The sequence below is a fragment of the Monopterus albus genome, unplaced genomic scaffold, assembly GCF_001952655.1.
Source record: "Monopterus albus unplaced genomic scaffold, M_albus_1.0 scaffold132.1, whole genome shotgun sequence".
Lineage (NCBI taxonomy): Eukaryota > Metazoa > Chordata > Actinopteri > Synbranchiformes > Synbranchidae > Monopterus > Monopterus albus.
In genome coordinates this window covers 148,164-161,366 of record NW_018128012.1, presented here as the reverse complement: position 1 = coordinate 161,366, position 13,203 = coordinate 148,164, and the positions used below count along the sequence as shown (strand labels likewise).

The 13,203-nt window shown below is 41.6% G+C and overlaps 1 protein-coding gene across 3 annotated transcripts in view; it reads right to left on the bottom strand.

Moving 5' to 3' along the window:
* Positions 1-11,609: 11,609 nt before the first annotated feature.
* atp5f1c (ATP synthase F1 subunit gamma) overlaps positions 11,610-13,203 on the bottom strand; it is a 6,259-nt gene continuing 4,665 nt past the window's right edge. For all 3 annotated transcript variants that reach the window (XM_020613271.1, XM_020613269.1, XM_020613270.1), the window contains exons 8-9: positions 12,062-12,181; positions 11,610-11,753 (exon numbers count right to left, since the gene is read on the bottom strand). In XM_020613271.1, the coding sequence (XP_020468927.1) occupies positions 12,081-12,181 (101 nt within the window). In that variant the 3' untranslated portion in view covers positions 11,610-11,753; positions 12,062-12,080. The remainder of the gene's footprint in view (positions 11,754-12,061; positions 12,182-13,203) is intronic.

Below are 13,203 nucleotides of genomic sequence, written 5' to 3'. Positions count from 1 at the left end.
CCGCAAGCGTTTTCAAAAATATATCTCCTTCCGCTTCCTCTGTGTGCCTTATTAACCCTGTGGTGTAGCCAGCGGTTAAACAGTCACAGCTTGGTGCTATGTGTCAGAGTTATGGGGGAGTGATTCAACAGAATTCGGCTCTGATTACCCAACCACTATAACAGAAAAGCACTGCAGCCTGACCACCTTTGTAAGCAGACGTGCATGCCACTGAAAGACGTGGCCGCACAGACAGGGCCGGCACGTACGCACGCAGCTTCCAACTAAAGGCTCACATGAACTGCAGGTGCATCGCACATTTGAAACCTCTGACATCTGACATCATGGGAAAACCGGTAGGTAGCAGGTTCTGATTTTGGCAGAGAGGGTGGCTTGAGCTCTTTCTGTCTTCTTCAAACACACACACTAAACTGTGCACAGCCCTGGCTCTCACACAATCAGCTGTGACCTGGATAGCTTTAAGCTGGTGTTTGAGCCTGACCCTTAGTTGAGGTTGGCTGCTCAGACAGGGCAATAGCTTGCACTCACACTCTCACAGAAACACACACACACACACTGGCCTCTGTGGCTAATTGAATGTCCAGAGCAGGAGGTCCAGGTCTTTATGCTTGTGGAGAGGAGCCATGAATATCGCCATTTCATTTGGACTTCACACAGGTGAGTGAGTGTGGGAACGAACAGCAACAAGCTGTGAATATTTGCCTCCAGAAAAGCTCTGCAGGGTGAAAAAATAAAAAAATAACACAAAGACAAGTGATTCTGTTTGATTAAAAAGTGGTCACACAACTGATTAACATAACAATGGGTGTCAGCGGGGAGCTCCTAGGTAAAGATCAGATATCAGTAAATGTTTTTTCTTAATTATGATTTTCGGTTATATTATTTCTGTAGACTTTTATTGACCGCTAAAGAAAAGCATTTTGAAAAAGCGATGTGGTTGGACAAAAATTTGTTTAAAGAAATTCAATGTGTGAGGCTGTGCTAACACAAATGCTAACACTGGAGCAATGACATGCTAACACGCTGATGTTTACCATGTTAGCATGCTAGCATTGCTAATTAGTACTGAACACAAATTATAGCTAAACCTAACAGGAATGTCATAAAGTTTACCGATACTGACATTACACGACAACTTAAGGGATCACCAAATTTGCCGCAGTTTGTCCTGAGGTGGACACAAATATCAAAACCAGATTTCATAGCAACGGATTAATGCTCATCAAAAACAATGTCCACTAGTGAAAGCCCAGCTTTGGAAAAAGTGTTTACATTTTCAACTGAAAGGTAAAATTACTAAACTATATTTACTACTAATTTGAAAATGTTCATAACATATTTCCTTTGTTGACTTATTGTTAATTTTTTTAAATTACGTTTTTATGGTTGTATTTTGGAAACTAAAAGTACATGCATGAGATTATCATCTTCGTCAAATACTGAAAAAGTCAGCAGCTGCACAAGAGAAGACACTGAACCAAAACCGTAGCACTTTGTGTATTAGAAAAATCTGTGCAACAATTACATTAAATGGCAAAATAAAATCATTTGTCTAGCAGAAAGGGTTGCATGATCAAAAAATCTTATGTAGTTTCTTGATTTTACAAGCATAAAATCAAAAAATACACTTTGATAATTGTTAAAACAAGATTTTTTTTTTATATACCTTTCAAAAAAAGCTGACTTTTAAAATTCAAGGTTCTCACCAACCGTGACAATATGCAAGTGAAAGTGAAAAATGTCTGATTTAATGGGTTTTCATTTCAGGCCTGGGGGCAAATACAGCATGTATGTGGTTCAACCCGAGTATCAGTTAGTATGCAGTACATCTGGGCTTGTAATACAATTCATGAATGTGTATGTTTTCTGTCTACAAATGTTGATGCACACAGGGGTCATCCCTTAACTGCATAAGGAAGTAAACAGAAAGAAATGAGGGCAGAAAGAGTTTTAGCGAAGGAGGAGTAGAGGGAGAGGTGAGAGGATGGAGGCAGATAGATGGCACATAAGAAAAGGAAAATTGAAACCGTATGATGAGAGTGAGAGAAGATAGAGGGAAAAGGAAAGAGTCGGCTTTATTTGATGCAATAACCTGTTTGCTGATGTTCAGCCTTCACATATGTCAAGTCAGGTATGGAATCAGCAGATGAGTCACTGCATCGGACACACACATAATTGTGAAAGGGCAGTAAATGTCAGATACTGGACAGTAATATTTGAGCCATAATCCTGAAAATAATTTTATTAATAAAGGTCTGGGCAGACAGTTTGGTGTCAAAATGGTTCAGTTTTCTAGCTTAAAATAGCAGAATACTTTTTAGGGTGTAAGAAAGGTGAAATTTAAAGATCTCTGCACTCCAGGACACAATGGCTGGACTTCCTGTCAAACCCCAACACATATTCACTCACCCACTCACACATTAGTCCTGGAAAAACTAAAAACCACTCTACTCTGTCTCACACTTTGAGACAGAGCTGTACAGAGTAATATCACTACAATGAGACATGTATCGGTGTTAAAACCAAACCTAGTCAAACAGCTGTGAATGCTTCGTGTCTACACACACACACAATGTTGTAACACCCCTGCATACTCTGCCTAATGACTCTCATGAAGGCAAGGAGGGGCCACACACACTAAGGCACATATAAACAGACACACACTCAAGTGAGCATCATTAGAGCAGGACTCCACTGGAGCCTGAGGTCAGAGCTCCTCACTGGATTACTCACATTAACTGTTTAGAAACAGACTGAGTGGATCACCTCCTATATTATACAGTGTTAAGGTATTCATGTGTGACTAATACATTCTGTTATAGTCTTTAAATAAACTACAATTTGTCTTTGACATGAGTCGGACATAATTGAATGCAGACAAGGCTCCATGTTGGCTGTGACTCCCATTATTGTATTCATCTAAAAAACATAAGCACTATAATTAGAATAAGCATTAAAATAAAGGTTAACATTCTTTTATGTTATCACTGTTTGTTTTCTGTTTAAGTACTTCTGTTGCAAGATGTGTGCACACTAAGAGCTTAGTGCGTCTGCAGCATGTACAAGTGATAAATAAAGATTTTATATTAATACTGTTAGTATTATTGGGGCGATTAGCATCAGCATTAGCATTATTACTAATAATATTTCACTTTACTTTGGGTCTCCCTATTATAGCAGCATATAAACATTCATAACAGTTTATAATACACCATAATGTGGTTGTAAACAAATATAAGGACATTTAAGTGTTTATAAGTATTTATTTATGATTGACTGTTACATTATTACAGCCATATTTTACTATGTTATTTGTTTACATGGGTGCACACAGCAGGAGTTCTTGTCGCTATACATTACATTATAAAATGCTCATATCTGCCTACAACTACATTATAGTGTGGTTGAAACTATATGTAAATGTTTTCTACTGCTTATATGGGGAACTTAAAGTGTAACCACTACTTTTAGCATTAACAGTAGGATGAATGTGAGAGTTAGCATTAGCATAGGCTCAGCTGTTGCTGTGATAACTGCAGCTCAGCACAACTACATGTACAGATGCTTTTCTGAAAATGATGATGCAGACCTGTACCTGTTATAAGGCGAGACTCTGTGGTAATGTGTATAAAAATGGATTGGAGTAGCTTTATAATCCTGTGGCTAAAACTGTGTTCATTTTGTAGAATGTAAAAGCATTAAAGATGAAGCACACTGAAATAAAGTATCAGTATCTGTATCACATTAGCCCCCAAACACCTGCATCAGCTGAACCCTACTGTTAATACTTAACCACATATGTCGCCAAAATGGTGGGCACTGCGTTGTAGTGTTCATTCTGTCAGCCTGAATGTGGGAAAATGTATTGCAGACTGTATACTGCAGACTGATTGAGGGGAGTGACAGCGCAGTCACTCCCCTCAGTGAGCAGTTTGGAGGGTACAGGAACATGAAACAGCAGTTAGGAAGGTATAGTACACAAGGGGTGAGACAGTAAGAGGGTATACATGTGGTGGGAGGACAAGCAGGGTGACAAAGGCTGGCCCAGAGAAACAGCAGTTAGGAGGGGGAGACAGAGGGTGAGAGGGTCAACATTGTTAGCTTAGCCCCACTGGCTATATTTTCTCTCCCCTGGGTCTATTTTACATACTTCTCTCTCAGACCCCATAAACAAACAAACAGTACAATTAGTGATGTGCATGTGTGGTAGTGTGTGTGTGCATGCACATGCACATGAATGTAGTGTGTGGGAGCAAAATTATTTTCTGTCTAAAAAAACAGAGTTACATGGACATGCACACACATATAAGGTAATGCATGTCCTGGTACACACACACACACACACACACACACACACACAACATAATTTCTCCTATCACACTAATATGGTTCATTTTCAGATATCAAAACACACATGAAAAGAGTGTTAACGCTGTCAACAAGCAAGCACGGGATGTGGAACCGTTGTTTTCATTCTCAATATGTCAAGGTTGGGGTGTATTCCAGCAGAGAGTGAGGGGGGAGTGAGGGAGTTAGTGAGAGAGAGGGTTAGAGGGGGAAGGAGTGTCATTCTCCAGACTCGGCTCTCCAGAGAATCCCATCATGAAACGCCAAACCACAAAGAGCTCAGAGCCTTCGACTGAAACCGAGGGACCTTTTATCCTGACGCATGGCTGGGGCAACAGCACCACCCAGCATGCTGCTATTAGTACTGCACCTCCTCCTCTACACCCTGACCTGTCTGTCTCTCCAGTGGAGAAAAAGCAAAGAAAAACAAAAGGACAGTTTTGCCACCACACATTCAGTGATCAAAATGAGCAACGGTGAAACAATTCAAATCAAATCCACACACGGGTTTGAGCAAATCGTCTTCCCCCCTCATCACATGAGAGGTAACCAAAGCCTCAGTCGTCTTTCTGTGTGGGAATCTAACCCTTAATGGGCTGCACCAACCTCACAGCCAAGCACACACACACACACACACACACACACACACAAAATCAAACTAATTATAATTTGTCCTTTCTCTTTTGTCCTTTTCACAGTGCTTCATTTTAATTCCCACCAAGAACACATAAAAAAGGGGGTGGTGGGTGTATATGAGGACTATGGGGGGGTGTACTGAGGGATTTTCTAAAGTGGCACAGTAAAATAACACACTGGAGTGTATATCGGCTTCCACTTTGCCTCATTTAAATAAGCGCCAACACTGATTTTCTAACAAAAATATGGTACTAGTATAATAACAATGAAATAAGACCCTGTGAAAACTCGCAGCCTGCAGCAAGTATTTAAAATATCATTTAAAAAGGGCTGATCTGTAATTCAGAGCGGATATGGTATCAGACGGCGTGCTTGTCATTCCCAGCTATAATCTCCACTACGCTGAGAAACACACTGTCTGCTGGCAGCACTGGAGAGAGGGAGGAAGAATAGGGAAGAAGGAGGGGAAGCGGGATTTGACTACTTATTTTTCCTTCTCCTCTAGGTCCCGTTCACTCCTCTGCTATCGGCAGATAAATCTCTGAACCTATTTTAGGAAACCCCACAGACTGGGGAGGATGTTGAAGTGCAGCAGAAAAAGTTTTTAAAATGTAATTATTAGAAGGGAGAGCGACAGAGACGGGGAGGTTTAACATGAAATTCTAAGAGAAAAGGAAGTGCTTAGCTGATCAATCATTTATGGGAGTGATAAACAATCATTTGTGCGTGATGTTTATCAAATAAAAACACTGAACACATCTTTCCAGAAATGTATCCTTCTGTTGAGCTTGAAAATTCAGACAAGGTCCCTTTAGTAGCTATTCGGGAGCTGTCAATCATATCACATGACCTTCCTCAACAAAAGGGGTTTCAGAAATTGCAGAGTTTAAACTTTTGTATTTTTGGAGCACCTTAAGGACCTGTGCATCCTTAAAAACTGAGTTCATTCCTGAACAAGCCGACAAAAAATAAATTTAAAAAATCACCATAAGGTGGATTTAGTAGTTGTTCTGGAGCTTTTGACTGCATCGGTCTCGTTAATAAATTTTCTAAATTGTCAAACTTGGGTTGGGGACTGTCGGTCGGACAAAACAAGCACAAGCGATTTGGAGACCCCTCTTTCTTCATTTGTTTTTTTTTTTTTGTTTTTTTTACACATTTTTGACATTTTATAGATTAAATAATGACTTGATCGAAAAAGATTCGGTGATAATGAAAATAATTAGAGGGAGCTATAAATGACTAAGACTCACCTGGACACACACTGATGAATACACACGTAAACACACATTGGGTTTTGGTTAGACTCGTGGTCTGGACAGGAAGGGGCTGGGGCCACCACACTCAGCAGGACATGGACCTCAGGCAGGTCACAACACACACACTCACACAAACACCCTGCCAGACCATCCTTACCCACCTAGCCTGTTGTAGCGTGCACACACACACACACACACAGAATCAGGCATCCTCATACTCACACATACACTCAGTTGGCGGAAACTGGCAGTGACATGCTGTCCAGCGGCTCAGGCTGGGGGCTCTGAGGTTGGGCTGAGCCATCTATCATACAGCCAGGAACACAGTAACCCAAGACATGAGTGGCAGGGGCTCACACACACACACGTACACACACATGAAAAAGACACATATACTGTTAAGTATCTCACAAACAAAACACTCAGACAAAGCCAATAACACACTACACCACACTACACTGACCATCTATGAGAAACCCTCAACATGAACTGAATCTAATGAGACATTCTAATCAGATTTCACCCACATATGCATGGGTAGGTTTTACTTTTAGCTGTCAGGATGATCCTGGCGTTCAGTACAGGGTTTCTGTGTCCAACGGTCCACATGATGACGGCTTCTTCTAGCTTCTGCTCTGACAAGATAAAAGGTCTTAACGGTCCTTTATTGCATCAACATTTTCAAAACTTTCAGATTAAACTTATACTTTGCAACATGTTTAAATGAATTAAAGCTAAATCAGTCAATTAATTAATTAATCAGCAAAGATACTGACAGTGTTTTGGATAAAGAAAAGAGGATGGCTGGCATCATCACTGATAAAGCTAGTTAGTCTTCCAAAGACCAGAACCACTTTTAGGAGTGTTTCTCAATCCTTTCATATGGGCCGTTATTTCCCTCACCACCAACTGATTTCTGATAAAGTGGCGTGTCGGTTCATAAAAAACGTACACAAAGGATGGTCTCATGTATCGTCGCCCATGGCTTCTGCAGGTGAATCCCAGTGCCACTAATTGCTTCCACAGTTCCCTCACTTGTGTCTTAGTCCCACCCATGTAAGATGCAAGGAAACAATGCAAGGACAAACTGTGAGGAGAGAGGAACCAAGGAAACATGTTTTAACTGACATGAAGCGTCCTTTCCTATGATCCTTCATGTGAAGGATCCAATCACAAACTGATTTCCGATAAAGGAGCATGTCAATCCGTAACAGACTTCTGTGAAAGATGCACTTGTGTATCCTCAGTTATAGCTCCTCCAACTGCTTCCTTGCTCCTCGATCCTCACTCCTTGGAGCAGAAAGAAGAGCTTTGAGACGGCCTTTGTTTCGGTGGACTAGAACGACTTCCAGGTCAAGTGAGGATCCATGACTGAGGAACAATGTAATAAGGGAGTTGGGATTTACCCACAGAGTGATAAAGTCCATGTCAGGATGCAGTGTGGTGGACGGATGGCTCAGACAACACAGGACTTCCTGTGTGAAACATGGTTTTTTTTTGTCCATGACTTCAACTGTAAACATGTGTTTATCATTGGAACATCACGATGGACATTTTAACCCAAGCCACTTCTTTTCGAAACCTAACCAAGTTCTTTTTGTGCATTAACCTAATGAAATTGTGATGGTTTGGTAATCGTGTGTTTATGATTGTTTCCATGACAACACAGGTCTGGTAAGCATGTTGCTAGAAGGGACCTATTAGCCATATTCTAAGGTAGGGGCCAATGATGTTGTTCAGTTTGGAGGACATGCTGTTTGCGTGCCAATTCACGATCAAGCCTTCAGCCAGACTGAGTGGCCCACTTCATTTGTGAATGAGACAAACCGCCACTTCCTCTGTCTAAATCTCTTCCTCTTGCTCAGCAGAACTTGCAGAAACCTGACTCATCCCACCTGATTTACGGGAGGATGGCTCTCATTTGGACCAGGGGAAAAGCGACCGGTTTAAGGACTGTTACTGTATTTTAAACACCGTTTGTGTTAAGACATTGATGAGCCCAGCAGCGACGGGGAGCAGTGGTGACCCTCCCTCGTGGCTCCGTGCAAAACCTCATTGGGAGACTAAAGGGGGGGGTGATAAATCTGCGTTGTGGCGGGAATCGATCGCTTCTCCCTCCTTTCCCGTGCTATCTCATCTGCAGAGGCTGAGAGAGGCAGAGCAGTTTAAACGATCCTGACCTTGTCCAACATAAATAGTCAGAAAAGTCCACGGAGCAGATAGCTTTGTGCAGGGCTGGGAGGAGGAGGAGGAGAAAAGAGGAAGGGGAACGCATTGAGATAAGAAGTGTGTGTTGTGGGTGTTGAATAAGAGATAATGCTCCTGCGTTACAACATCAGAGTTCATGTCACTCAGGCACAGATGTCGCCGTGGGAAACTGCCTCGGCCTCGCTTCTTGTCTTCCCTCCATCGCTATCTCTCGCTCTTTCCCCCTCTGATCAGAAAAAGAAGGGAGTCTAGAGTGAAAAAGAAGGGAGGAGTAGTGGAGAGTCTTTCCTTTCAAAGCTCTCATCCTTCTTTCTGTGATTACCTGAGAGAGGGATGAAGGGAGTCAATTGGCTCCCATGAACACCCATTCTGCACTCTTGAAGAAGACATGCGTGTTTTAAAGTAAGAAAGGAGCTCTTTTGTGCAGCGCCCCTCTTCTTTTCTTTTGAGTGTAATGCCGCTGTACCTGACAGTGGTGCTGCCCCGGGTAAAGGCAGAAATCTCTGCCTCCATTGTCACCTGTTCCTCTAATCATTTTCCGCCCGTCATGCCACAATGGAGGAGGGTGATAACGATAACGAGGTGAAGCTTATACAGAGCGGCAGCGAGGGGCCCAACACAGTGTTCACACATCTTCACTCATTCACACACACCTTTACTACTTAATACAGAAAGACATGCACACGCAGACACACATCTAGTCTTATTTCTTCTCACACACAGATGTTTGAGCCATTTCATTTTAACTAACATTAACACAGTTACACACTTTCATTATAAGACATAACACAAAAATACCAGTGTATCGTACAACTTCTCTGCTACATTGTGCTCACCCAGTTAACTGCAGAGCTCTGGGAATATGGCAAGAAGCAGAAGTGTGACAGGTAAAGAAGCCTGAGCAGGACAGTTTTTTTTAAACCACAGGGACTGTGGAAAACAACCACAGTTTACACACCAACTTCTGGTTTGACCCACTGTACTTGCAGTAGTTGCTTGCACAGCTGCCCATTGCAATGAGGGAATCTTACCAACCATACTTGGAGCCTCACTTTAGGTTTATTTCAAAGTCTAAATGGTTATTAAAACTTTGTTACTGCTGATGTTTCTTTCCCTGTTGGGCTTTGTCGTATATGTCACCATGTTGTCAGAACCCAGCAATTTCTTCAGGGCACAGGGTAGGCATCACTTTGCTATAATGACAACATTGTTGCCAAGAGCAAGGAGGGACCACGGCTGAAATAATAAAAATCTGATGTTTGGATATTGTTACATATTTGACCTTTTTATCTCTACCTCCTGTGAAAAGACTCTCAGCTCTGTTTTGCTTTTAAATTAAAATGCAACGTGTAGCTGCAGCAGCAATACAGCACACAGATCGAGCAGCTGAGCGGGTGATGACCGACTGAACATCTCATTTTAACAGTCAGCAATCAGACCTGATAAACTTGATCATGACTCTTAATGTGCCTCTAAAAGCTTAAAAAGAGCTTTGAGGGTGCCTTGTGATGTGTGTTGTGCTAAATTTACACTCTTCCATCCAAGCCTCATGACAGACGTCGAACTATCCTGCCACAAAGGAGACTAAAACACGGACACCACTAAGCCCTTTAACTGGACTGCCTGGCTCATCTTTCTTCATTTCACTGGTTCTGAGCACACACCTTTCCACAAAATGAACAATAACAGATAATTTATACAACACCTGCGGCCCTGAATCAAGGAAAATTCCCAAGTTTGTGACCTAGCCTCTGCAGATATTCCAACATGGCTGAGACCTCCTCTGCCCCTGGTTCTCTTCCTTCCCCACATCAGTGTGAAGCTGGATTGCTGGGCCTCACCACCGAGGGGAAGATGAGAAGGCTGCTGCTCTCTGACTGCGTTTATCACAGTCTGGCATCACTGTAATTTCAATGTTCAGATGCAATCGCTCCCCACTGCCCTCAGGAGTAAACAATAACAAGCACAAATACAATAGGAAAACAAGGCCTGCAGGACATATATGCACACACACATGCACGCACAGATGCAAGCATGCACAAACAGGAGGAACTATATTCTGGACACACATGATAATGCAAACCACAAACGCCCTCTGTATCATTTCTGTCACTACTGGCATTAACTGCTGCAAGCATGACCACGAGAACCAACCAGACCCGACTGAACTCTGATTGGGAATTAAATCTGAATATAGTGGATCAACTGACCAGAACTAGATCACCAGCCATGGCATAAAAATGGATTGCTTTGGGTTTTACTTACTTTGTCCTTTTACTTGTTGCTGGAGAGACCCCACATTTATTATCAGACAGCACAGCCTGGTGGACACTTTATGAGCTGCAAGAATAAGACAAGAAAATTGCAAGGAAACACTGACTTGCACAACTGTATTGTGTTGTCTGCAAATTCTTGCTTCCTATTTACACAAAAAGGTCAGAGGTCATGGTCAAGCTCCAGGGAACTGTAAGGGATTACTCAAGGATGCTTCAGCGTGATCTGTAAAAACGGGCCCTCAGTTCGTACCTGCATATCGTGAGTCAGCCATGAGACAAATGATCCGTCAGTCCTACGTTTTTATGTATATGATGTGCTACTGGATCATTACCACTGATGCAATAATATGCTAGCAACATTTACACATTATCACCAACTGCACTAATTTTACTCTGGCTTGCTGCATATTATGCATCATATAGGTTTTTGCAAAGTACCGAAGTTACATAAATAAAAGTTCAGTAAAAAGTCAATTACCTGCAAGTATGACAGTGAGAGAGAATATTTAATGTGAACTGCTCACATCATAGGCGGTAAATTAGCTACTTAATAGGCTCAGCATTGCTGCCTGAAATATAACAAAACATCACAACTTACAGCCTCAAAAATTACAGCTTAAATCTAATTCAAAAAATAAACTTGACTGGCTTCACAAAGGCAGCATTTATTGCACCGACTTGTACAATACTGTAGTGAGTTTCTGCTATTTTGTCCACCCTCTGTATATTTAGCACCATCCAGACAAACAGCTTACTAAAGACTCAAAATAGCTTTTGTTCTTTGCCCCCTGAACAGCATTTTAACTGTTATCTTTTGATGATAAAGTCTGAAACATTCATCTTTCCCAGGCATCAGAATTTAATGTGAAGAAAGAAACTGATGAAAGATTGATGGTTCTCTGTAAGAGCTTTATTTTATTCATATACTTTACAAACAGAAGCACAAACGTTCATTCGACTGGTCAACGCGTCTCTGAAGCACTTTGAAGAGCTACGGGCAATGGAAACAATGATCTCAGCCGATTATCTGCAGAGAAAAGAAAAATTAAATGTTAAGACTGAACATAAATGGCTCATTTAGACCCAATTGAGACAGTGGGGACAGACTGTGGAAACCTAAAGAGCATCTAATCTGCCAAAGAGTATATGGTACCCACTAGCCTGGAAGCATTACAGTCTACTGTAAAAACAAGGCTAAGAGAAGAGAGTCTGTCATGAAAGAAAGTGACTGCTTTTGGAAATTTAAAGACATGTTTGAGGAAGAGTAAACAAGGTCTCTTCAAACAAAAACAGGAAGACGTGGTGGAGTAAAACGTAGCAGGAGAGGAAACCTACACAGACATGTTGTGAAGACTTAAAGTGCAGCTGCTCCAGAGATGATCTCAATGAGCTCCTTGGTGATGACAGCCTGTCTGGTCCGGTTGAAGGTGAGGGTCAACTTGTCAATTATCTCAGCTGAGTAGGAGGGACAGAACGCCATCAATGTTAAACACAAAGTTTTTTTGCACAACATGTCAAACAAAATAAAAGGAAATAAATACAGAAACAAAACTTTGGTATCAACTAGCCCATTTTCTACATGATGCAGTTTTCCATTATTGCAGAACTGAGGAAGATTAAATCAAACACAAAAACAGTTAACAAGAGCGGCCGAGTGAATCGGTGCACTGTGCGCAGATGAAACGGCGCAGGAAAGTGTTCTGTAGTCAGTCGATCGCAGTATTGCAATGTTCTCTCGGACATAAGTATTATAATAAAAATAGGTGGCAAAATATACCTGGGCGGGTCGGGTCGCCCAAGTAAAGAGTCAATGTGTGGGGACCCCGGTCGAGTCACAGAAAATACACTGCAGACAAATCAGTAGCAGCTGAACTCAACATTCACTGGTTTAAATGTGAGGATTTCCTGCTTTTCTTTCTCTCCGACTTTCTCACTGTACATTCAAAAGTATTTGGGTTGTTATGATTGAAGATTTAACTCAGGAACATTTTTCTCAGTTTGACATTTTGTAAACAACCGTATACAGAAAATCAACTTCACCAGCTCTAAACTGCACCTTCTGTCTATGGGAAACATTTGACCTGCAGCTTTAGATTAATCAGTTCAAAGTGTATGAAACACACATGCAACTTCCTGAATCATAAAGTGGAGTCTTTAACTTGCAATCAACTAATCTGTATACAGTCAGGGAAAAAAAAATTATTGGAACCCCAGCTGATTTTGTAAGTTTGCCCACTAACAAAGAAATGATCAGTCTACAATTTCAGTGGTAGATTTATTTGAACAGTAGCTGGTGAGAAGGTGGCAACAGTTGGTGCGATTATTCGCAAATGGAAGAAACATCAATTAACTGCCAATCTCCCTCAGTCTGGAGCTCCATGCAAGATCTCACCTCGTGGAGTTTCAATGATAATGAGAACAGTGAGGAATCAGCCCAGAACTACTCGGGAGGAACTTGTCAATGATCTCAAGGCAGC